This window comes from Semicossyphus pulcher, unplaced genomic scaffold (assembly GCF_022749685.1).
Source record: "Semicossyphus pulcher isolate SPU_LCO1_2020_fin unplaced genomic scaffold, fSemPul1.0.p SCAF_20, whole genome shotgun sequence".
NCBI lineage: Eukaryota > Metazoa > Chordata > Actinopteri > Labriformes > Labridae > Semicossyphus > Semicossyphus pulcher.
This window is the reverse complement of record NW_027211694.1, coordinates 6,456,338-6,482,330: the sequence shown is the minus strand read 5'-3', so window position 1 is coordinate 6,482,330 and position 25,993 is coordinate 6,456,338. Positions and strand designations below refer to the sequence as shown.

The following is a 25,993-nucleotide window of genomic DNA, read 5'->3' as shown; positions in this document are numbered from 1 at the left end:
CTGTAATCGGGTTACATGAGTTAGTAGTTAAACTGGGCTAAACAAAAACACAATTATCTCATTTCATTAGTTTTATTTACACGCAATTTTTGAAATGCAGAAACAAAATGCAACGCATCAACAGTGTCACAGTTAGCCAGTGTTTGTATATTTTAAATCCTAAGCCATTTAACTCTGGGAAAAAAACATCTCAAGAACCAACGCACATAACAAATGCTTAGAGCTGCATAAGAAAGCAAAGAGACAGATCCTGTACGATGAAAACTTACAGCTTAAAAGAAACCCTGCCTGCGGGCCAGCTCTGAGTTCAATGACGTAACATGCAAAGAGTTTAAAGGTTAAAGTGTAGTGTAAGAAAAAAAGAAGGAAATCAGTCTGGTAATTTTTTTTAAGTTGGTTCTTTGTGTTGGGATTATGTAAAACATGATCAGGGTTGAATGATTGATCACACAGTCACTCGCAGGTCATGTGCACTACAAGTAAACCTGAGCAAAGCTTTCCCGCTGTTCAAAGGGTGGTCTTAAAGCTACTTGGCAACAGTTAGCCCGGGCGTTGTTTACATGGGTGAGTCAACATAACAAGTGTTTCTCTTAGCTTAAAAAGTGTGTTAAGAAGCAGTAAGGGGACAATACCAAATTCACCTGAACAGAAGTAGTAAAAACTGGCCTAAAAAGATGCATCGACTGGTTAAAGCACAGCTCATCTTTACAAGTTGAACACTGATTGTGAATTTTTTTTTTGAGCAATGAAAAACAAACAAACCTCAGCATCTCCAAAGCAGGAGGCGAAGGTGAAAGTCTTGAGTGAGTGCTGAGAGCGTCCTGTTTGCATCCATGCGTGGCTGCTGGTTAATCGAAGGTTATGTCCATGGCATCATTCCCTGAGAGTGAAGAACTGCGCACTCTGAGCAAAACACACATCTCACATCAGCACAGGTAATTGTTTTTTTTTCTCTTTAAAAAAAGTCACTCATCCCATTTTAGTTCCTCAAACGTTCACTTCTTCTGAATGCATCAGCGACTTTGGATCGACCACAGTGGCTCAGAATACTTGGTTGTTTTTTTTTTTGCTAAATGATAAGTGGCACTGGTTGAAAGAAGCTCAAGTGTAGATGTGGAAGTTGGACATTTCTCAACCTAACCTAGTTTCTGTTCGCACATAGCCCAACAGCTCCGGGCTACAGGGAGAAGAGGAAACCAGAACAGACAAGAATCAACACAGGATCTATTCAACCAGGGGGGGAAAAAAGAGTTGTGACAGAATAGAAGAAAAAAGATTCGTAGGTAAATTGCTACTCAACAGATGATGATCACATGAACTCTAAAACATCCACATTTACAAAAAGTGTGTTAAAGTTAAAAAAAGAAGAAGAGGAACACCCCATAAAAGGAAAAAAAACCCTCAGAATAGCCGAGGTCGTAGGGTCAAAATATAATAAAATCATTATCTCTTTCAATTAATAAATACATCATTCAGAATCCATAAAAATAACACATTAAAAAATCAACATCACAGATAAACAAGAATAAATTAAGCAGGAGTCGTGGCAAGACTCGTAATTCCTATTTCAAACAGAGAGGCAGCACTTTGAGCAACTCGACTTAAACTGCTCTAATCATCAAACATAGTGCAGATTTGTGAGCATGTTTTGCACTGAAACTCTGTAATGCACCGACATCTACAAACAGACAAATCAAAAAAAGGGGTGAAAATGCACCAAAGTGCTGCCTCTCACTCTGTCCTCTCCTCAAAGTCATTATTGCTGGTGTGATTGAGATAAAACAGGGAATCGGGGGGGACAAGCATGAGTGGAGAAAAGTACAAACAATAAGCACCATTTTGAAATATCAGTTCTCCTCCGTAGCACCTCGTTAACCGCCCGACGCCCCCCCTCAAAAGGGAAAACAAAAACACCCTGCTAGAAAGATACAGCTCCGTTTCACCTGCTCCTCCGTCCTCTTCAGCTTGTTGCAGAAAGCCATGACGCAAGTGACGGTTGTGTGGAGGTGGTGCGTTCAGCGACGAGAGGAAAAGTTAGTAAATGTGATGCGTGTGATCTTGGCATCAGAAGCAATCACTTTGTTTGTTTGGTAGACCTCCTAATTATCCTTTGTCCGTAAAAAAAAATGCCCGCAGGAGATTCACTCCATCTTTCCCTGCAGCAGTAACTTTTATAACAAGCTTGTCCTCTCCGCTTCCCGTAGCTCCTTTTGTTTGTTTTTTTTGTTCTTAGTGTGCTTGTGGTGAATTCGTGCACTTGCTTTAAATCCGATACCCTGTCTCCTAAGCATGCACAGTGAGCGTGTTGTTTTTTTGTCAAGATTCGTTCAGTTACGGTCGTCTCCAGGCAGTGTGTTTGTTTTTTTTTCTTCTTTTCATCCTCCATTTTTCTACAGCACAAAAGTGTCTGGAAACAAATACTTATGTTTCTTTTCTTTTTCTTCAAGAATGCACCACAACTTGTTATTTTTGCAGATTTTGAAGGTTTGGAGTGTTAGACAAAGACGCGGCTGTGTCTGTTGAGCTTCAGGATCTTCCCCAGTCGCTGCTTGGCTGTGGCCATTCCTTTTTTGGGCCGCTTGCCTGAAAAAAAGAGAAAACACAACAAATGTTTACGGTACTAATTAAAAGAGAACAGCATTAGAATCAGGCTTAAATAGTTTGTTCTATAAACTGTGATATTTTTACATGTAGAAAATGTTTGTTTGTAAAATAGTAAAATAAACGTGAGAGGCTTATTGATAGGAATGCACGTCTGATACATCCAGGAGTTTACCAAACAAGGTCACAAAATAGTGTTGGAATTACGGCTCTTTGAAAGGAGCCGGATCTTATGCCTCCATTCCTTTCTGAGAGCCGTTCATCGCTAGAACCCTACAAGGTAGAGAGTGGTCAAACTCGCGAACGTGCCTGCACTGTATTCTCCTGTGTCAACACACGCATATTTAAAATTCCACGCTTTTAAAGGAAACGGCAGAATAATGTAGGAACAATTTATCAATGTCATTAATTTGCCAATAATTTATGATACAAATCTGTGTAACTACAGAGATGTCAACAAAAAACATCCAGAATTTCCCCCCTGGGGATCAATAAAGGATTATCTTATCAAACCTCGTGGACGGTTATAATGTTGCTCACCGTCGGCACTACGTTGTGGTGACATGAATCCACTGCACGCGACCTAGCATAGGGGAGCTGCAGTTGGAAAAAGCTGCCTGTGGTAATTCGGCATAAAGGGGAGCGGATCCAGGGCAGTGAAATTTAAAAAGAACAGCTTTCACCTTCGACTCGGTTCCCGTTGTTTGTACTAAAGAGCCGTTCAAAAGAATCGGATCTTCTGTGAACGTCACAACACCGTCACACAATTTCTCCGTTTTTTACAATATACTTAAGTTGTCGTAGCTGCATTTTATGTCAGCTATCAATAATCGTTTTACAGACCCAAAGGAGGAGCAACTGTCAAAAACAAGAAGGCAATTGAAGGCAAACATGGATAACCATAGATGTAATTTTTCTTGTTGAAACGCCCTGAAAGAAGAAGGGACTCAGGGCAGTGGAAGGCCAGAAGCAGGCATCAACAGTGCTTGTGTAATTACTCTCTTTGCCAGCAGGGGGAGACAAAGGGTTTCACTGTAGGTTGACATTACATCATGTATATTAAATATAAATAATCCAATTTCCAAACCTTTGGTGGCCTGATTGCTGATAGGTGGGGGGTTGGGGGCGTGCCTCTTGGAGGGGTGCAGCGGTGGAGACATTGAGGGGTCACAGTACTGGTAGTCCGTCTCCGGGCTGGGGAGCCCCTGATTGTCCCAGGCCTCGCTGCTGTTGCCCTGGCTGTCCATCGGGCTCTTGTCGCCCTGCAGACGGTGCGGGTGCGGCGCCGCCTCCCTCTGCTCCAGCGGCGAGCACTGGGCGGAGCCGGACCACCAGGGCTCCTGGGACGAGGCTACCTTCTCCGGCTTGGAGGAGCACAGCAGACCAGCCATAGACAGCATCCCCTGAATGGCCTCTTCTGTGCTGGGTGAGGTAGGACGTTCTCTGCAGGAGGAAGACAGGACTTTAGTATTTACAGAGCACATGAAATTTGAGCTTTGAAGAGGGCCCTGATTTGCTCGTGTTTCTCACCGTTTGAGTGGTTTGTGTTTGTGCCTGAGTTTCTGGCCAGACTGGTCCAGCTCTATGGTGTGCCCTGAGCCTTTCTGCTGAGTTGAGCCCCTCTCCTCCTCTTCCTCCTCCTCGGAACTCTCGGAATCCTCCCCAGAAGAGGATGACGACGACGACGACGACGACGATGACGATGACGATGATGCTTTATGCTACATTGACAAAGGGATTTAGAGAGGATGCATCAGTAATCACAGCTTAAAAAGTAGCCAAAAAAGTATATGTTTTAAACATTATTAATAATATACAATGTGTTACTGTTCCAAGTAATGATAAAACCGTTTGATGATCATGTGACTTATAAGATTTACCTCTGTGGGAGAGTCGCTGTCTGACTCCACGTCCGACACACTTGAGTGTCCTGAGACTTCTTCCCTGAGTTCAGTCTTCACCCTCTCCAGACCCCCTGACAAACACAAGAACAAACCACCAGGTTAAAATAGACATAATCATGATTTATATTTTTCAGCTAAAATATGTTCAGTAATTATTATATTAATAACAGCAACTTGTGACTTACTGAGGAGTGCGGGTTTCTCGCCCATGCTGTGCTGCTCTCCACCGTCCTCTGTCCTCTCTGACTTCACCTCCACACAACACTTTGGTGAGCAGTGACCATCTGATGACCCTTCACCGTCCGTCTTCACTGGGCTGCTGGCTGGCCGCCTTAAATCTCTGCACACACAGATACATGTTTGAATCATTTATATCAATAATAACTTCTCCATAAAAGTCTGTCAGCACAGAAATTAAACACAAATGTCCTGGTATGTGGTTCTTCACTAAAGAAGCAGGAGCTGTCAGTCAAAGCTGGTGTTCTCTGTAATCGATAGACGCAATAATATTTGAAACTGGCGCCATAGCTGTGGATAAAGTTGTACAAACAGCTCGTGGTTTCGCCCATTCTACATTCCTACAACACCCAGAATGCATTGCGCCCCTGCCTCTGAAAGGAACGACCCAGCGAGAGACGCTGGAGTGAAATACTACCGTTTTCGCTGCAGGCAATGACTCAGAGAGGTAGAGAATCTGAAATATGACGAGAATATACCGGTGGATTGTCAAAAAAATCTTCAGGTCTGCAGTCTACATTTCAAACCTGACGATTTTGAACAAGGCATGACAACGGAGGCAGGCGTCCTAGATTGAGGAAGTGTAGTTTAGCGAGCTGCCTGGCCTCCGCCAGATGACGTGTTTTACGTCTGTCCGAGGTTTTCCAGGGCCCATTGGAGAAGCGGATAGCGTCCTCCAAAGGCACAGAGCGAAATTGCATTCTTTTTCAACCCCAAAAGCATTAGCTCTCTATAATAGCATGATAGTTGGTGAACTGGCCCTTTAATAAGAAGCACAAACATTGCTGTGTTGACCAAAGAGAGGTGAGCTCTCACCTGATAATCCTGCCGTTGACCAACATTAGCCGCAGGTGGTTGTCGTCTAAAGACTCTGCAGCAGCAGCTGATGCAGTTGACACTTTGTTGAGCTTCCCATGAACCTTGGCACAGAACGCCGCATCCTAACAAACACAGACAGTCAAACATAGTCCATTATATTTTCAGTTCTCAAGCAGCTACATGGAGCTAGTTTCTCTTTCGTAGGATAAATCTACAATGGGATATGGTATCACTGTGCTCACCTCCTCCAGCGGTCCCACCTCCAGCCTCTTCAGCACCTCCCTGGTGTGCTGCTCTAAGATGTCCAGGTTGGAAGGCAGTTTGGGGGCCTGCCGCTGCTGCTCCCTCAGCCTCCTGGCGGCCCTCCTCGCCCGCCGGGCCTGGCACAGCCTCTCCAGTGTGGAGCGAGTGGCCGGGCAGCCGTTTGATCCAGAGGGTAGTCCACACCCACTCCCACTTCCCTGAGATTTCACTGGTTTGCTACCATTGACTGGTTCCTCCTGTAGATGCAAACAAACACATCATGGAGTCAAGATTCTTCCACATTTAGATCCAGTTTTTAATTCTCATCAGATTTTAGTGTCTTTCCTGTGTGTGTTATTTGCCAACATTTTAGATGCTCCTTTTTTTGCAGCACGTTAAGGGTTAAGGATATTTTAAACCAGCACCAATGCAACATTTCAGGACTGTAGCTCTTCTCAGAGCCTGACATCAACACCTGCATGAAGTTTAAAATGTCTTAAACCCTCTCCTACGTCCTTTCCTTCTCTGTCTTACCTCCAGGTAGCGGATTTCCTTAGTCAGCTCTTTAATGAGATGGTTGGGCCTGATATTGTCTGGTACCTCGCTGCTGGGCTCGGTCACCTGCAAAGCAGCGACAGAGCACATTCAGACAGGAGAAGTGAACAGAAAGAAGTCTGTTGTTGTCCGCTGACACACATCCAGGAGATAACGGCTGAGTAACAATAACCAGCTGGACTGCAGATATTCACGGCAGAGTCGGGTGCAGGAACACGGAGATGACCGTGAGAAAACAGAGGCAGAGTCTCACCTCTCTTTTCAGCCAGGTCCTCAGTGCACTGATTAAAGCCTTGACTCCCTCCACTAGGTAGGTTGGAGGCGGACAGTTGTCCTCTCGTAGCTCTGAGGGGGAAAAGGAAATTATAATAATAAAAACATCTATAAATCCCACAGAGAAAACTGAATGTTAAAATAGTGCTGATGAGATGTAAAATATTTTCCACTGCAGCTGTTTGTTAATTAATAAAATTACTTATTTTCCTAAATAAACCCATTAAAAATCTCCTTCATCATAAAATCAATGCATTGCAACAAAAGTTATAACTGCTTTTATCCTGGTTATTTGAAGTAAACATTGTGGACATACAAGGCATCCACAGGACAGTGAGGTTGGAGGTGCATGCACTCCTAAAAGTGGCATTAAAAGACCCCCTCCACGTTTTTAAGCTTGTAAACATTCCTCATGTGCTACAAGACATATCAGGGACAACATAAGCAGTCGTCTCAATGGCTGGGCCTGTCTGCTTTTAAACTGCAGTGTATCAAGGACAGGCTGAACAACACGTTTCATCATTATGTGTAACATATGGCAACCACTTCGGCGATGCACGAGCCAGCTGTAACCGTCATCGTAATTTTTGCAAACTCACTAATGACTACTAACGTTAACGTTACTACTACTAATTACTACATTTCAAGCTAGCTAAGTTTAACAAGTTGCCGCTAAACGATGGCGGAGACGTGTTTTGTTTTCAGCTGTAATTTTACAACAGGAGAATTTTTAATAAGGGGGTCCTTCATGCCTTGGGAGGATTTTGATTAAATGGATGTTACAGAAAAAAGCAGAGCATTTTATATGTCTTAAAACATGACTGGAGCTGGTCTTTAAAGCTGGGACATTGTAATGACTGAGTGGTTTCTATAACACCGGCTATAGTGGCACTTCTATATATTATCATGATATCTATTCCATCTCATTTGCAGAACATATTAACATTTAATTCTCACCTTTTAGTGTTTCCAAGAGGTTTTTGGCCACATACCAACAGATGGCCTCGAAGTAGGGAAACTTAAAGAGGTCTGGGGTTTTCAGACGGCGCTCCATTTCATAACACCTACAACAACGTAACCAATAGAATACAAACAAGTTCAGTGTTAAAGCAAACATCAAGTTTAATAATCTACTGGATTAAATAAAGCCATTTTGTTTCATCTGAGCTGCTTACCTGAGCTGCATGCCAATATTGAGGTTGTGAAGGAAGTTCCCTCCAAACGCCATGCAATCCTGAGAGGTGAGAACAGCGTGGATCCAGCCTGCAGGGGGCGCCAGAGCACAACAGTTTACACAACTTAACCACGCTTTAACCTACAACAATAACAAACTTAGAGAGGGCAATTGACACCTCAAATCAAGGCACCTCTAATGTGAAAGTTAGAGTCAACTGCCTGCATAATATACGGCACTTTTATACACGAGCACGCACAGAAGATCCAAACAAAAACAAACTTCTTATCCTCACAGAAAGAGACTTAAACAAAGATAAGATTGTCTATTAACGACGTGTTCCCGCTCAGATAAACAGTGCCCTCGTCACAACACAAAGTGAGAGAAAGCAGAGTCAGGGGGGGGTTGTTGTAAGTCTGACAGACAGGCCTGATAATGCACTGCTTGACTGACCTACTGAGCTCTCTGACCCCCACTTAATTCCCACCTCTCCGCACCCTCTCTGCCAAAAGCTCTCCTTTACAACGCTGCTTCAGCCCGCTGAGAAAGCGCCGCTACGAGGCTGATTGAGGACGTCCAGCAGTTGACGGGCTGAACTGAGCGTCGACTGTGTGGCTGCGAAAGGAGCTCCGCCAGCTTAAAAACTCTATTGAGAGACTGATGGATGGATAATGGTATGACTGGAGACATTAGCTCCACTGCTACTTCTAACAGCACTCCTAGCTAAAGGACTGTAAGACTGCAGAGTCACGTGCAGCAGCATCGTATTATATAACTGTTTCTCTTCACTTTTCCATTGTAATCATGATCATTAAGAAATGTTTGGGCTGATGCTGAGGAGGAAATTCCCTCTCTGTTATTTTCTCTTGGCAATGACGGGTGACCTTGAACAGGCCTGTATTTTCCTGGCAGCAGCCATGGGAAGCCTGATTATCTTAACTTTTGATTGCATGTGAAAAGACAAACAAATCCAGACTACAGGTCAGCTGGGTTTGATGTGGAACAGTTAGTCAGGCGACTACAATGACATAACATTAGCGTGACGGATGGCTTTGTGTGGGATATCTATTGTGCTGGGAAACCACAGAGAAGGTGATCACCCTTTATTCAAAAGGACCAAAATATAATTTGATTTGAAAACAAATAACTTTTTCTATGTGTACGCCCAGAGCCCAGAATATATCTTGCTTTTTCAAACCCCTGAAGAGACTTTTGAAGATGCTGCGAACACTTTGTTAGCTTGAACGTGTTCAGGCAGAAACAGAAACCTTTGAAAACACTGACCTGCTGACACCCACTTTTCAGTTTGTGAGTCGCCACGTTAATCCAATTGTACACGTAACTTTCTTTCATAGTTCCACTTAGTCGTTGGCCCAAACAAGTGCTCTTACTTTCTATTTTCTTCACCTATGTAACCAACCACAGTACCCATCAGCCCTCTGTGTACACCAGTATTTGTGTATGGTCATGTGATTTGTGTTTTCACGTATGTAGTATAAACATAGATTATTCTGGAACAATAATTTTTGTTTAAATTACCATTGAAAAAATGTATTTCAACCGATCAACCTTCGGCCCACCATTCCGGCTCTGTGCGTTTTACATGAAAGCCGAAATGTAACAGAGGCGTAATAATACGGCATTGAACCGGCAGTGTAAAAGGGGCTCATGTCACACAAAAGCATAAACAGAGTACAGACCTGTGGGGATGAGCAGGGTGGTTCCTTGGGGCACAATACACTTGTAGCACTTGTCCACTTTTTCCCCAAAGAACACTTCACTCTGATTGGGCGAGGAGCTCCATGCCTCATATAGTGCAAGGTTGGCGGGAGTGGGCTTGATCAAGTAGAAGATCTTCTCACCCTGTGATGCATATGAGGAGGAGTTTGAGAAAAACAGTCGCAACACTTTCATGACACATAGAAGTTGTGAGTGTTTGAACATGACAGCTGTGGCGACGCTGCTGTCGTCGACACTCACGAACACACTGAAGTTAAAGTCAGCTTTAGTCTAAAGATGCTTCATGACCTTTAAGCGAGTGCTAGCCAATCAGCTGTGATACCTCAGTGACAGGGCAGCATGGTCTTGATTAAACAACAAACAAGCTGTAATCTGACCTTAAAGGTCTCGGTCAATTCTTACCCAGAGAACATGGTACCAGACAGAGGTGCCCCCAAAGTCTATGTGGAAATCTGTGTAGCTGTCTTTGACCCCCATAAGGCAGTACTTCTGGACGAAGGGCTTAGGGAAGAAGGAGTCGTCCGGCCAGTAGTTCTCTACCCAGGACATCTTCTGAGCCACGTCAGGAACCTCCACCAACTCTGACATCCTGATCGGGTGGATGGAGCGAGGCAAAGAGTGAAAAAGAATTCGAGTTAGAGTCAGACAACAAAAACATATCTTTATTTTTAAAACAAAAAGATTTCCAAGCGTGCTTCTCGAAAGACCTGTTATCATTTCGGAGTCACCGATTCATTAATCGAGCAATAATTTAGTTTATGTTGTATTACAAAATAGTGAAAAGAAGCCATTCACTATTTCCCAGAGCCCTATGTGACATTTTCATAGTAGTTGTTTTGTCTCATCAAAAGTAACAAACAAAAAGACCTTTAATTTTTTTCCAGGAAATCAAACTTTTCACGACTGTCAGCTAAGTAAACTGAAGCATAAAGATTCCGATTCCTCTTTTAGAAGCTTAATGCAAGTGTTGGGCTCAGTGGTTGGCACGCGTGTCCCGTGTGCGGTGGCCCCGGGTTCGACTCCCACCCTCGGCTTTCTGCCGCATGTCGTCCCCCTGCCGCGTGTTGTCCCCATTCTCTCTCTCTCTTTTTCCCCACTCTATCCACTGTCCTCTATTTCAAATAAAAAGGGCATAAAAGCCCCCCGAAATAAATTGCAGATATATCAGTATTTGCTATGGGCTGATTAATAGCAAGAAATTGTAAGACAAAAATGCAAAACCATTCCACTTACTATCGGAGAAAATTTTCAAAATATTAACCTTCGGGGTGGGAATCGCAGGGTAACTCGCCATACGACACGATAACATTAATATCACGATACAGCGATTCTGCAATAATTGATATATATTGCAAGAAGATACCGGATTAACATACGAGTACATGCCCCTAAAAAGGTAGAGTGCAGGAATAATGCTTTTATTTCTACAATTTGGTGTCAGTTTCACAGAACTCGACACAAACTGAGATGAGACAATGTTCGGGTTTTCAGTCTGTAAATGCATCTGCATCTCTTAACTTCTTTCACCGCTGTCCGACATTATCCCGCTGTCTTCTTCTTTTATCCTGCTGTCAACAACTTCATTGCCAATTAATTTCCATGCACATTACCCTCATTGACGAGTCAGGACGGCGATATATTTCCATATCGATATTTGCCCCACCCCTAACCGACATCAGGTATCAGCTATGCTTTAGGGGCCGTACAATAAATATTAAGCGCGGAGTTGGGGACCTATGTTTTGCAGACCAGAAGAAGCTGGAAGTTCCCATATAAAACGCTGCAACTTTAATTTGAATTGTATTTGCATGTGCACAGGAATTGGATAACCGTTACTGCAACTGAAAAAAAAAACCTAATGCAAAAGGTCATCTTGGTCATATTTAAAGCTCCAGAAAAAGCTTAAAGGCTATTTAAAAAAAAAAGGATAACAATGTTATGGACAGATTTGCTTCCCTGCCTGTGTGCTCACAGTACTTTGAGATGAGACACAGACTTGCTCTACTTGTGTTTCTTAGGAACCTGTTCTTCCTTCAGATTCCTTAGGAGCAAACAGACTGAAGCCGAGCTTACTTTGTGTCAGAGAACTCCAGGCTGATGAGGTTGAGGACTTTCGGTCGATGCGGTTTGGTGTAATACTTGATAAACTCGCTGAGCTTCATCTTGCTGTCAGCCTGCCGTGCCACATCTATCACATCGATGACTTTGTTACCACCTAGAAAAGATGGGAGACAAGCAGTGTTCAGTTAATATCAGATGTAGTCAGAGAGTCTTTAATGAAACTTTTTAATTGGCTGCCGAGTGGGCGTGGGGTTCGCTGGGGTCATCAGCCTGCTGGCATCTCCATGTGCTTTTAGAGATCAAGCCCTGAAGGAAACTGGCACCAATATGGCAGAGCGAGGAGGGGGCGAGAGAGACAATCTGTCAATCTGTCCAGACCACCAGTCCCAGAGGAGGGGGAGTGGGTGGAGGTGAGAGGGCTGGTGCGTTTAACGCCTGTGTGTGCGTGGGAAGACCTCGAGTCGGACGCAGAGAGAAATATACGTGCGTCGATGTGAGAGAGAGAGTGTGCACAGGCTTCATGCGGTGCGTACGAGACAGAAAGCAGATGCTTAAAAAGGAAAGAGAAGTCAGAGCAGAGAGACTCGCAGTGTGCAGCGAACAGTTGAGACGCTACAAATCACACTCTGGTGACACATGGGGCCGGAAGTAGAGCCGGGGTGCAGTGTGTGGAGCGAGACAGCTGGTTGTTGTATTTCCCCACACCCCTCCCACTCACCTTTTTTATTACCCCTTTGCGTGTTCTTCCCCCTCACACACACACACACACACGCACGCACTCACATACACCTCTGAAGGCCCAGCTGGCCAGCGTCTGATGACAGAGAACAGCTGGAGCAGAGGCAGTCAGTCACACAGCGAGAAACAAAGCTGCCTGGAAAGCACCCAACGGCAAGCTCAAACAGCAGCTTCACAGCCCCGACAGGAAGAGAAAAAGCTTTCAGAAACGCCCTGAATCTACATCACTGAACCAACTCAAGGGATGCTTGATCAACCTGAGGCCCCATTTAACTGAAATAAATAAAATACAACACCAATAAAGAGTTCATTGATGAAGGTTTTATCGCTGCAAATCGTTGCTTGAACCATTAACTCTCAATGCACCATATTAATACCCATATTTAAATAAGTTTGGCGTATTGCAAGACTTTAACAGCAATGTTAGCCCCACCTGTGACATCTGCACGCTCTGATTTACTCAGTGTTTCCTGCACAAACCTCATGGGAGACGTTGAAACGTTATTTTTTATGCTTAAACCTGCAGGTTTTTCAAAGGCGTTTTCCAGATCCCACAGATGTGTACAGTCTGCTTCTCAAGAGTAACATTCAAGCCTATTTTAAGTACATGAAAAATGACTCTCTACGCATTTAAATGCAAATAAATGCCATTGCAAAGGCTAACAGAATTAACTAGAGGATTCCGTACATATATGATCACTTGTTTATTTGACAGCTCTTCACTATGATTGTACATCTTGATCATCATTACTTCTGCGACCCTCGGACTGAGTCAATTTAATCCAAATAAAGTTTCACCAGAGGTCTAAATGATGTGCCGAATGTTGCAGCATGACACTTTGCCTTCCATATAACCATAAAATCTGGAATATAAGACGCAGTCTGTTTTGGGGGGGTTGTCTCAGAGAGGAAAACAGGTTTTCTATAGCTATTTATTAATAAAAAATAAGCACATAAAAGCACACAAATAACAGCGTTCTCCCTGTTTATGCAATAGCGAGGTAGCAAGCTAGCTACCGGTGCAGTAGTTGAGCTCAGCCTATGGTAACATTGATTGTTGTGAGGATGGCAGCTGCACTGGCGATCTTGATGGCGCATGTCTGTGATGAAGCTTTAGCTAGATTATAGCGCCATCGTTTGGGTAACATACAGTAACACAATAAAATACCTCTCTCTGCAATTTAAACTGTATATATTGGTCGCACCGGTATGTAGAACACAGCCCACTTTTAAGAATGTGTTAAAAGTGAGCCTTAAACACAGAATTTTAAGGTATATACCACAGTCGTAGTTCATATAGCCGTAAGTAGCTAGCAGCTACTAGCTATGCCAGAAGCTCTGAGGCACTGTGTTAGCTCAGTTGGCAGAGCAGGCGCCGCATCTACAGTTTCGACTCCCGGTCTGCCAATCATTTGGTGCATGTCACCACCCACTCTCTCTCTACTCCCAAAAAATAATCTTTAAAAAAATATATACTACAGTAATACCAGAACCTCAATCATAAGACTTCCACTGACAATTCATCTGTCCTCATCCACTGGGCCCAATCATCGACCACACACCAAGTTGGCTCTGACCCCAGTGAGACACAGCAGACATCAACGCTCACTCCTGTTGTCCCATTGTCTTCTAACTGTAAGAAACGTAAGCCGACACTCAGTCCCCGGTCACAACACCTGTGCCTTGGCTTAATGCTCAATAGGGCATGGGAGAGGGAGATAAAGTGGGAGAGGGGGAGTCTGTAATCTGACCCTAATGATAAAGACACCGGTGGGCTTGGTAATGGGCTTGTAATAGGAGCTGGGAAGTGGCAGGCCGTTTCAATAAGAGAGCGTAGTGGTCATACAGAGGGTAGTGAAAGCCAAGACGTCACTCATTTAGAACTCATTCAGCCGTCGTCTGATGCCTGATAAGTGGGTTAAAACCCCATGAACCTGGAAACCTGTTCATATTGACACACACAGATGGCGCCTGCTCAGCGATGGCCACTTAGCCGGCTGGTGTTGGGTGGTTTCATCAGCTTTTATTCCAATCTCAGAGCCCACATCCTTCCCAGAGGATGAAACTAATGTGTTGTGAATTCGATACAGCGCATGGCGACTGTTTTACTGCAGAATAAAGCCCTGTTTGTTATTAAGTGTTCTTACCCACATACTGCTCCACATCTTTGACGGAGAAAGTAAGAGGCGGAAGTTTGAGTCCCAGTCCCTCCATCTCTGTGATCGCTATGGGGTAGCTGAAGCCGTGTCTCTCCAGGTATCTGGGCGTCACCACCTCGCCCTTCATCCGCATCAGGATCTCCTCACCACTGAAACAAGAGTGTAATTAATTCAACTTGATCTATTCCCATTTTATTAACATAGTTTCAGAGTCATGAACATTGAATATTAAGCAAAATGCTGTCTTAAACTGGTGTGCTGGCTCTGGGAAGCCATTGTGTCCTCCCTGCATGTTAGCTTTGCTGCAGCAACCACTGGCCCACAAACTAGCTTATGTTAGGTACAATATTTGCTGCTATGTTGTTGCGCTAGAGTTTTTCATGGTATTTTTCTGTATAAAATTTGTAACTAGCCACAATATGATCAACACTATACACAAAATCAACAGTCTTTCTTCAGAAATGACCCGACCAACCTTGAAAGGGGACATATTTTAATTTTCTATTTTTGAATCAAGTTGGTAACGTTTGTTTCGTTTTAAAAATTGTATACATATGTTAATGTAATTATTTTTCAGAGCCTCTCCTTCCTACTGAAACAAACAAAACATCTTGCCATTCAAAGGTTAGACCTTAGCCACAATTGGCTTAGCCCTTCCCCCACGTGGGGGAGTGGCCGCACTGCACTGTCACTCAAAAGTTGTAGAAAACATGGCTGCTCTAGGAACGGTTATTCGGCCTTATATGTACGAGTCAGAATCACCAGGAGGTATCAGAATGGTAAGTTGAAATCTTGACAACGACTTGACTACAATCTAGTGCAAGAAGGCAGCCTGAGGTGAATGAGGTTAAATGACAATTGGTTGATTTCAGTGAAAGCAGGGTTCTACATAGAAACCTGCAGCTGTTCTAAACGGCCCATTTCAAAGGCTACCTTTTTTTTAAATGTAATTCTAAAAACACAGAACTATGCAGTTTATGTTTTTCACTGTGAACAATAAACCATGCAAAATATGAGAATATCCATTCAAAAGATATGGCCCCTTTAAGAGCCGACACATTTAGCTGCCATACATTCACGGTAAGCTACATCATAGCTGACAATGGCCTCCCAAAGTATGTCACTAAACCTGAAGTTATGACTGCTTGAGTTTGGTGCAGGTGCAGATCCAATAGCTGCACGTCTCAAATAGCTGCTGCTTTTTAAAATCACATAAATTAAAGAAACATCTGCTCCCCATTGCACTAGGCCATACTTGCTTAGCCAATCATCTCCCTATAAAACAAACTAAATGAAAGATCATAAACACAGTGGGGAATATACAGAAATTACATAACAATACGGCCTGGTCACGTACAATAAAGCCATGTAGTGTTGTGGTGATGCAACAAGCTAGTAAATTAATAACCCTGTGTGTCAAGTATAAAACCAGCTCTTTATCTGCTTAAACACATGAATGAGGCTTGCCCCTTGGTGCTTGTGTTGACAGGTGAGACATTTTAAAAAGGTATAAATGTGCATGTGCAGACGCTGATATCTACCTGGCGAATGTCCTGCTTTGGAGCTCCTTGACGAACACCGGCGTCCCTGCCTGCACCGGCTTCGATCCATCGTCTGGCTCTGTGTAGTCGTGCCTGTGCCAGTTGTTGCGCTTTTTCACTGCAACAAACGCAGACATCCGAGGTTCACATGGTTGTTTCATTCAAATTTTATCATGTCCCTCTTGAACTCCCAACAAAGTGGCAAATTATGCACATCAGCGCCACTTTTTGTAAGGACATTAATTCACTACTCAACCCCTGCGCTGAGAGGTTGAGATGGTGGGGCTTGTCCAATCAAAGTGGAGGGCTTACAACACCATTCAATTATCCTGTTAATGTCTGCCCTCTGGGCTCCTCGAGGTTAACCCACCCCCCTCTTAAAAGAAGAAAAAAAAAATCAGACTTGAGCCGCACTGCAGAGAGTGGCCCTTTTCCCCTGGGACCGGTCCGACATACAGAGACAGAGGAGGGAGGGGGAACACTGAATGTAAAGAGGGTAGACATGTAAATGTGAAGCAGAGAATCAGAGGCAGTGTTTGATGAATGAGACGCATGTTAGGACTGAGAGAGAGAGAGAGAGGGAAACAGACAGGAAAAGAAACATGGCACGAAAGATCAATACGATAACTCACTCAGGGAGGGTCCTTGTACGACATCACAGTTGGGACAGTGGTAAACATCGATATCCACAGCATGATGCTCTTCTACCTGCACACAGCTGGAGGACAGGAGACACAGTTAGAAGAGGTTCACATTTCTCCCAACATGATCCTACATGCCGACCTCAAGTGAGACATTTTTGTGGCAGCATTTTTTTGGTGTTTAATCACAGTAATTTTCATTATCGATTAATTTAAATATCATTTTGGTCTTAACATGTCAGAAAAAATGCCATCACAAGTTCTCATTTGCCACACGGATTTTAGGATTTTATTTTGGAAAAAATAGTCAATGATTTAAACTAAAACAAAAACTGCATTAAAAAAGCTTTATGGGGAAGTGGTTTAAGTAGGAAGTAATCATGTGCCAGCATAGCACTCAAAACTCCTGACCATAAGACGTGATTTAAAGCGTTGACTGCAGTGTTGACACTATTGACTTCCTTGCCTGACTTGATCAAGCTCAAACAGTTGAATCAAAGTGAAGCGTATGTCAAACTTTTGACAAACACTTTGTGTAACCAGATGAGATGTTAGTGGTTACAGGTTTATGATAGATAGACACACACAAACAAGAAGTGCAGTCAGTCTGGAAAATTACGTTTGCTATTAGGTAATTTTTCGACAGATTTCCTGCAGCTCGACTCTTTTTTTTTTTTAAAGATGAGCAGGAAACTAGGAGCAAATTTCAAAGCAACTGCACATTAATAATGTAAGGACGCTAGATGCACTGCCCTGGTTCTGATTAATGCAAACAAGTGAGAAAACCTGCCTAAATCAGCCTTAAAGTTTTGATGAAGAAAAGGAGATATCATGCAACAAGAAGTGTCCACAACACGGTGACAGAAAGGCAGCAAAGCACCATATCTAAACAAAATCTAATATACAACTGATTTAGCTGCATTTAAAAGGAGCTGCACACAATTAGTTCATATGTAGGTTTACTTGTTCATAAGCTGATTTAGGCTATTCAAATGTTTCAACCGCTCAGCTAGCCTTGCGGGTAACAATCTTTGACGTGTGAACACCCCCAAAAACCGTAGCATGAGCATCAACTGCTGTAAAGATACTGAGAAGAGTTGCTAGTGTTTTTTCCCATGGATCTGCAACAGTGCGTCTGCAACCCCCGAGCGTCCTGCAGCAGCCAAACCACAGGCAGCAACACACATGCATTCCTCTGTTGCATACCAGAGTCTCATTCCAGAGCAGCATGGGTTTAACAGCAAACGAGTCACCGCTCAGCTTGCATGGACAGCAATGGCTATTTAGAGTCGGAAAAAAAACTGTAACTTGCACGTTTGTGTGAGTCAGGCATGTGCACGGGTCACTTTTATGGTTACGTGATGTGAAGGAGAGGTCACACACTCAATGGACCCTCTGTGCCTTTAACTCCACCATTACGTTTGTCATTTTAAAAAGGGATTTCTGAGACATGAATGACAATAAAAAGTTTTATAAGATCATACTGAATGTCCCAGCTTGACCTTGACAAAACAGTTAAATGTCAGCTTCTTATACTGTTCCTGAAATGATCGGCCATTTCTTTGCTTTGCTTAAACTCTGATTGGCGTTTCCATATCTACACGTTAATAAAACTTGGATGGTCCCTTACAAGTAGTACTATCAGACACAAAAAAAGGCGACCAGGCTACAACTGTACAAATCTCCCATGACCCAGGCGGAAACAATTATTGCACTCCCACAGCTAGCTAAGAAATAGGCCGCTTAGCACCATTAGCACCGTGATTGCCAAGTCTGCCGAATTAACTACACTATGCAATTCATAACAAATCTACAAGCACACTTGACTTAAAACAACACAATCATCAACTCTTCCTTTGGGCTCTAGTGGTTAGCTAGTAGCTCCTGAAAGCTAAGCACAACAGAGGGTATAAACGAGGGATTTATAAACGCCTGCAGGAGGGATGGAGCTAATGACGGCCTGCTACCAGCTTTGATCTGCAAGAAATTGCAGGAAACTGTAAAGGAAATAATGCAAAGGGGCCATTAAGTCATCAGGAAGTGGTGAGCTTGTGTGAATGCCGGTGCTCGAACAGGATATCAACAGTAGCTCCGTCTCCCCTCCTCAGTTTATCGCGTGCTACCTTTGTGCTTTATCGACATTGCAGCAGAACAATCAGCTCTGTAAATGAAAAACTGCATAAGTATTGCAGAAAACTGTATAAACTCAAGATATCTACTTAGTTGGGTGAAAAGGTAGTAGCATTTAGTTGCTACAATTATCCTCAGAGCCTCACCTAACATATGCATAACAAACTTTATGATTTACAATAAAGAAAAGCCCTGTTTGTCTCTTTTTCATCAAGCAGGAAATGGCAAAAAGAGCTGCTAGAACTCCCCCTCCTCCTGCACGTGAGCGAGCGGATGACCAACAATAACACTGCACAGTTCTTGGCTGTAGTATTAAGCAGAGCTCATGTATCAGGAATCTTGGTTTAAACATGTGGCTGTTCGCTGGGGGGGGGTATGAGTCACAGCTCTCATGCTGTTGAGTTCATAGAGAAGTGCAAGACCAGCGCATGCTCAGCCGCGGTGACTTTGTTGTCCTCAAATCACTTTCCTTTATGTAACGCCACAGTGGGAAACCGGGGCACTGTGCCACATACGCCGGCCTGACTCAGCTTGTGTGTCACCTGTACTGATCATTACTTTACAAGGCAACCGGGCTCGTGTAAATGCGTGGAGTTAAGATAGAGAGTGTAAAAAAAAGGAGGGGGAGGAAACTCAGCTGAAAGGGAAAGACAGCCAAGTATTTCCTGTGTATTGCATCATCGCAAAGCTGTCGAGTGTGCAAACAGCTCTTGGACCAAAGTGAACCTCGTATGCTTGGAAAGCAATCAGAGAGGATCATATTGGAGACTGACGTCAACATATGTTGCAGGACAACAGCAGAGCATATTGTGATAGAGGAACACAGGGAGTACAGTCAATATGTACAAGAGATAAAAACAAGACAAGAGACTGGAGGGTTTATTCTATGACGCCACTGCGGCAGATTATCAAGCTAAACATCCCTTCCTGAACGAGGGGAGATGTGTGTACTTGGCTAAAGCCCTGCCATCAACAACCCCTCTCCCTGCACTTCCTCTCATCAAGGACCTCCTTCCTGTGTGACTGAGAGGGCTTATTCATTAGTCCATGCACTGTGAGGGGTTCATTGTCCTCCATGATCGCTGCAGAAACACAAAGGCTGGAGGCGGGCATCACCATTATTTTAAGCTCTAAATAACCGCTCTGCATGGGGCAATGACACGCCCACATTAGGGAACTGGCAGATCCCTAATGGATGGGTGCTGGAGGAAGAGATAGAGAGGAGATGAGGGCAGTTAAACACACCTGGCTATCCTTATCTACCCCAGAGGAGCACCTGACTCCTCCGGCCTTTTTCCCCCTAATGCACTCAGTCAAAGCTTACATAAACAGAGCAGGACTTGGACAGCGGTAAGAGCCACCGAGCCCTGACAGATGGATAGGGATCTGTAATTTTGGCCTCACTGGTTAAATCATTTAAGCTAGCTATGTGTAAAAGCTATATAAAATCCCAGCAGTGGTTGCAGCTTGAAAGAGACCTCTCTGAAGTCAGCTGGTAAACAACAAAGAGGATCACTTTGTTGTTTATGGGGCGTCAGGGAGCCCCGGGGAGTTTTAACAACTTAATTGTTTTTGGTGCAGGTCGACTCGCCTTGAGGTTTGGAGCACCGAGGCTTTGCTTTCACACATGTCTTCAACATGGTTGTGTTAAGGCCCCCAGTGCCCCTGTAAAAGCTACAAAGTCATCAGTCTTCTGACTGTCTGCTGCTGAAATAAATCAGACGAAAAAGATAGAGTGGCTTGTGGGTGCAATTAGCTACCATTTTTCTTTTCTCAATTCAGATTCTAATATTTAAACTATAGCATACAACATATGGATATTGTCTGAGACTGAACACCGATCCTATACCAGTATAATTTTAAAGTATCATATTTTTTAAAAACTGTAAACTATTGAACCTGGATGGATGTGATGTGAAAGTCACCATGAGCTAAGTAAGCAACTCTGATCCAAACACCTCCTGATGTTTGTGCTAAAGAGTGCTTTAAAATATATGATTGCTATCATACTCTGCTGGTACCACACTGTTGTCGTCTTCTATTGTCATGTAATAAATCACCTGAAATAAGTTCTTCCTCTTTTAAGTGATAAAACTGTAGTTTCCAGAGGCAGTATTACCAGCAAACCTGCTTTGAGGACTAGGAGTTTTGTTTTAGAGAAGTGAAGAAGAATTGATGTGCGGTGAGATAATGGGATTTTTATAGGGCTAATATATAAAGGTATCGGTTCATTAACTGGCTTACTCACCGAAACCCAAACCCACATTTTAGGCTCTCACGGACGTATGACTATATAACTTCCATATAATATCCAATCTAGCTTTGACAGTTTTTCCTTTATTCGGATTAAATACGGCACACAGAGACAGAAAATCTACCCCCACAAGTCATTACTTTTTATAGAGAAATATGAACTATGTTTTCAATATTATGACAGAACTGCTGTATCTTTATTATAATAATTCAGTCTGACTGGCAATCAATACATGAGCCTGTTGACCCGCCTAATCAACATTGATCAAGCTGGAAGTAATGCAGTTTCCTGCCCCCGAGAGACAGCGCTGCTAATGAATGTAAACACAGCTTTTAACAGGAGCTGTGAGGCGGCTCTTTACTTTGACCAATTAACTTATCAGACGATCTGAAACGTCTTTCATAAACACAAAAACAAAAAGACGATGAATCCTTCCTCTCGTCCATCCGTCCACTTAGCGTAAACGCTAAAGAGACAGTCAGGCTATCCATCTCTCTTTACTAAGCGCACACTCTGTGCGACGTTGACGGATTGTGCGTTGAACTTGGCTAGCTCAAGGACCCATCAATCATCCCCTCTGTCCCCTCTGAGCCCTGCTGGTCTATCATCACCCCCCACCGTCCGTACCTAAACCAGACAAGGGGCGGACCCAGTGTGCCTGACACCTACACCGGGGTAAACCCTGTGATCTGGCCTGACCTAGTGAGGATTTCCAGCACAGCAAAATCCACTGTGTTGACAATAATTGGCATCTTGTAAACACTGAACCATTCTTCCAGGAGCAGGTCTTGTAATTAGGCGAGGCACTAAATGGTAAATAGTAGAGTTCAGACGAACATTTGTAATCCAAACCACAGGCTTTAGTTGTGGGTTTGGGTGCTTAGAGGAGTCTTTCAGAGCAGTGGTGCTCAAGGTAAATGAAATCCTACACTGACTATTAAAAATCACCTCACCTCACCTGTGCAGATTCATGATGTCGATGCATGTAAGTATTTAAGTGGAGCGGAAACAATTATCCTATTATTAAATTAAAGTCCTTTGACCAAGAGATAATCTGCAAATAATCGTAAGCAGCAGCCCTACACTTGAGAAAAGGTTATCCAAACAAACACGCTCTCATTTTGCTTTCCAGTAACTGATCACCACTCCGACACAGATTAACAACACAGGGCTCTGTTTACCATGCTCAATTCCTCATCCAATTACAGTCCCCGGCTGTATTGTGCACTGAGATGCTGAGAGATACAGGTGACGGAAAACAGGACACTCTCCAGGCACTGAGGCAGCCAGACAAAGTACCCACACACAAACACAAACACTGACAAACAAGCAACGGGAGGTTGATCCCCTCTCCTTTCCACTCCATCAGCGTGCCATCATCCACGGCCAGAGAATATCCCTTTCCTTCTGGCCAGCCTCGTGGGAAAGAGGCAGGAAATGTGGCTGTTTTTGGAGCTCTTCTCTCTCTCTGTGTATCTGCTTATTAGTCATCAATGGGGGAAGCTCCAACATTTGTTCCTTTTCTTGCCGGCACATGACACACAGCCAGTCTTTTTTGGCTCTGACGCGCCACAAATTCTGGCGGACAAGTTTTTTGGCAGAGAGCTTAAAGTGGTTACGCAACGGCTTCCGTCATTTCAACACGAGCGCAGAAAAAAAAGATTATTGTATTCATAAACAGTTGCTGTGGAGATGCGCCCACACAGGCTGATTCAAACGGCATGTGTAACTTATGTCTAAGTCGGCCTGTGGACTTAGGGCTACCTAGATAAAAAGTGACAGTTGCAAAATCAGGTCATGCTGGTCTGACACACAGCATATAATTTCACAACAGGCGTAATACACGTTCTTGATTCTCATGTAGCAATCTTACTTTTCTTCTCGTAGAATCAGAGCTCAAGGTGAGCCTCACAATATCCCTTTTTCCTTCTTTAAGAGCCTGATTATCAAAATTAAAAGTACAGTCTACACTGTAACCTAGACCCCAAGGTGTACAGTCTATGTGGCAATACTGGGTTTGGACATCAGCATGCATGACCGTAATCTGAGTTTTTACACCATATATGCTTAGATGCACACAAAAAGGGTGTCATTGCACAACAATAGGATTCCCCAAATGATTTTGAAAGCCACCTCCCACACACAAACCCACAGTGTGAATCATAAAAAGCATCTATAACACCATTACTCCACTTTTACTCACTATTGAGGATGAAATACATTTAGAATTTTTGAAAAAACATGACCAAAAACAACAATAAGCAGCCATAAAACACTTGTCTGCCCGGTACCTTTAAATAATCCCCCTGTTCACCACTAGGGGTCCCCTGCCATGTGCCTCCTCTGCTTGAAAGGGGGATTTAAATTTCGTAAGCTGTCAATCAAAGCCCCGACCATAACAAGCTCCTTGTTCTCTACCAATTGCTTTCCAATAGAGTAAAACACTATAACTGCCTCAAAACACAAAAAAATACATATTTAATCACACACAAAGCCTTGAATATGAATGTATTAAATCATATCTACATTCACACATCTATATAACAATAACCAATTAGAAGTTGTTTATTTAATGTACTTTCTGTCAGTACATGAGAAAGTATGATTGCGGTTGCTATTACCTTAAGTAACCTAACTTGGTGAACCAGATTATGAGCTTGGATCCACTACCTGGAAATACAACGACTGGTCCAACTGGCTCTTAATGCGTTCAATCACAGTAAAACCAACATTAAACAACATTAAATATATCTCTGAAGTGACTCTAAGACGCTGGTAAACATGAAACCCTTTGTATTTAAATAGAACTCCGCATAGCTTTAAGGACTCGGGTTGACTGACACAGCTCGGTAACGCTGATAGATCCGCATATTATGAGATCAAACTATTTGCTATAGGCTTTATTTTAGTCAATAGTATTGATTATCAACGTAATAACAGAGACGGGACATGTGTCTGATGGTTTAACTCCATTAGAGGAGCGAAATACTTAATTCAAGCTCATTCACAGGAACGAAACACCACTTTCTTTCGTAAAGTCAATTGACGGTTTAAACCCCCGTCGCCCACCGCTCGCGCTAGCAAGCTAACTTAGCTAGCAGTCACCACCGCTTCGATAACCGTCGCCTTTCCTTTACAAACAATAAGTGTTTATCACGTCTAATGCCCCACACCGCTTAAAGACATTATAGCCTACATACCTGCCGTGAAACCAGTCTTTACAGATGTCGCATTCGATCATAAACCGGCTCACATCGTAGGGCTGCCGGCAGACACAGTACAGCGGGGCCGCCGCCATCTTCCTACTGTCCCCAAACAACGCAGGAATGAAGCGGGGCGGGGATTTAACCCACACGCCGGAAATAACCGAGAGACGAGCCGAGCGTACACGAGACCCTAGGCAATCCCACCTCTGACGTCAGTTTCCACATTATTCATTTCCATCTGGTTGTGTGGGCAAACCAACAATAGATACAAACTTTTTTTTTAACAACGGAATGACATAATGGTATATTTTGGGAAACTTTGTCAATGTTACAATCTGAGAGTTATACGCAGCAAAACCTGACGTTTTTCAGACCAAATAAAGGAAATTGATAAGCCTCAAAGACCTTGTAAGGAAATGATATTATATAAATTTACCATATATTATTAGATGAAACGGCATTATGTGATTAAGGATTGTGGATGTATGAATTTTGCCTATTTTATCATTTGAAACACATGAAACCCTTCCAAGAAGTTTAACTTCAGTAATCAATAAAAAACCTTATAAAAAGTAACCTGTAAAACGTGCGATTTAAAGACAAAAAAAGTCATAAGTGTGTCACACATTTAAAGCTGCTCAGTCAGCAGAATGTTTGCACAGTTGCAGAGTTGAACTTCCTTGTGTTATCACACCTCTGCTCAGCAAAGAGCTGGTTCCTCAGTTAATATTCCTAACCTATATGGCAGTCACTGTGGAGTAGCATTAAAATCAAAAACACAATCTCCACCCCTGGTATGTCTCCATGGAGCGTGTCTGACATGCCCTACGTGCTTATGTGGTGAATAGCAATGGGACCACCGACCCACATCTTGATCTGTGAGCTGACAGCACCCATCCCCCCACACGCCCATCTGTGCCGCTCTGCATAGGCAAGCAGGTCCTGTGCATGCAGAGATTCAGGAGCACCCACTGCACAGGAGACACATGTGATTCACCCAGTTAATCTGCACATCTCACACTGAATTGTTTTTTTTTCTCAGAGAGCAGGAAGGTGTAAACATCTCTTTTGTCTTCAGGGTGATAATAGCAATCTGCACCACGAGTAGATCATTATCACTTCAGGTTTTCTCTCTTGTCAGCCTTGTGTGCAACTTCATGTCTGGTGTGCAGCTCTTCCACATGTCTGTAAACACTCCTCCTGGAGGTTAATTATCCCTTATAAGTGGAGGTCAGTGCTTCTTGAGATGAGTTAGTGTCACAGCTGATGAATAGCCCTGAACAACTTGTTTAGTTGTTACACGGATCCTGTGACTACTCTCAGTAAAACAAGCCAATTGAAACACTTTACTTTACTTCACTCCTACTCATATAACATTGTTTCACTTGGTTTATGGACTTATAAAGTGTTAAACATATAACATCACAACATATATATTAAAAAGGGAAGAAAACAGACTAAACTAACTAGAAAGCGAAAGTAAACTGCTGGTCATCTAAAAACAGTAATTCTGCTGAGCTGGCTTTTGGTTACACCACAAACTAAAGACTATAAATATATCATTACACTAAATATACACTATTGTTGCCTGCATATAGTCCCACTAATTGGTGAGGTCTTTTTAAAACTTGACAGCTAACTAAAACGAAAAGTCTGACTGCATTCTAAACACCCAAAAGCAAAAGTGATATGAAGGCACTGGTAAACGTATAAGCTT

General features: G+C 43.2%; 1 protein-coding gene across 1 annotated transcript; it reads right to left on the bottom strand.

Moving 5' to 3' along the window:
• Positions 1-68: 68 nt before the first annotated feature.
• Positions 69-24,368, bottom strand: kdm7aa (lysine (K)-specific demethylase 7Aa). Its single transcript, XM_069671148.1, has 18 exons — positions 24,271-24,368; positions 16,678-16,763; positions 16,046-16,163; positions 14,493-14,653; positions 11,620-11,761; positions 9,949-10,135; positions 9,507-9,669; positions 7,808-7,895; positions 7,590-7,696; positions 6,613-6,704; positions 6,339-6,425; positions 5,804-6,061; positions 5,559-5,683; positions 4,691-4,845; positions 4,482-4,576; positions 4,132-4,322; positions 3,689-4,044; positions 69-2,583 (listed from the first exon to the last, which is right to left on the bottom strand). The coding sequence occupies exons 1-18, from the start codon at positions 24,366-24,368 to the stop codon at positions 2,495-2,497; spliced, it is 2,598 nt and encodes an 865-aa protein (XP_069527249.1). The 3' UTR covers positions 69-2,494.
• Positions 24,369-25,993: the final 1,625 nt, after the last annotated feature.

Coding starts and splice junctions, on each gene's coding strand:
- kdm7aa (XM_069671148.1), bottom strand. CDS start 24,368: ATGGCGGCGGCCCCGCTGTACTGTGTCTGCCGGCAGCCCTACGATGTG. Junction 9,670..9,948: donor TCTGGTACCATGTTCTCTGG/GTAAGAATTGAC, acceptor TATGCATCACAG/GGTGAGAAGATCTTCTACTT. Junction 2,584..3,688: donor CAGCAATCAGGCCACCAAAG/GTTTGGAAATTG, acceptor TCTTTTTTTCAG/GCAAGCGGCCCAAAAAAGGA.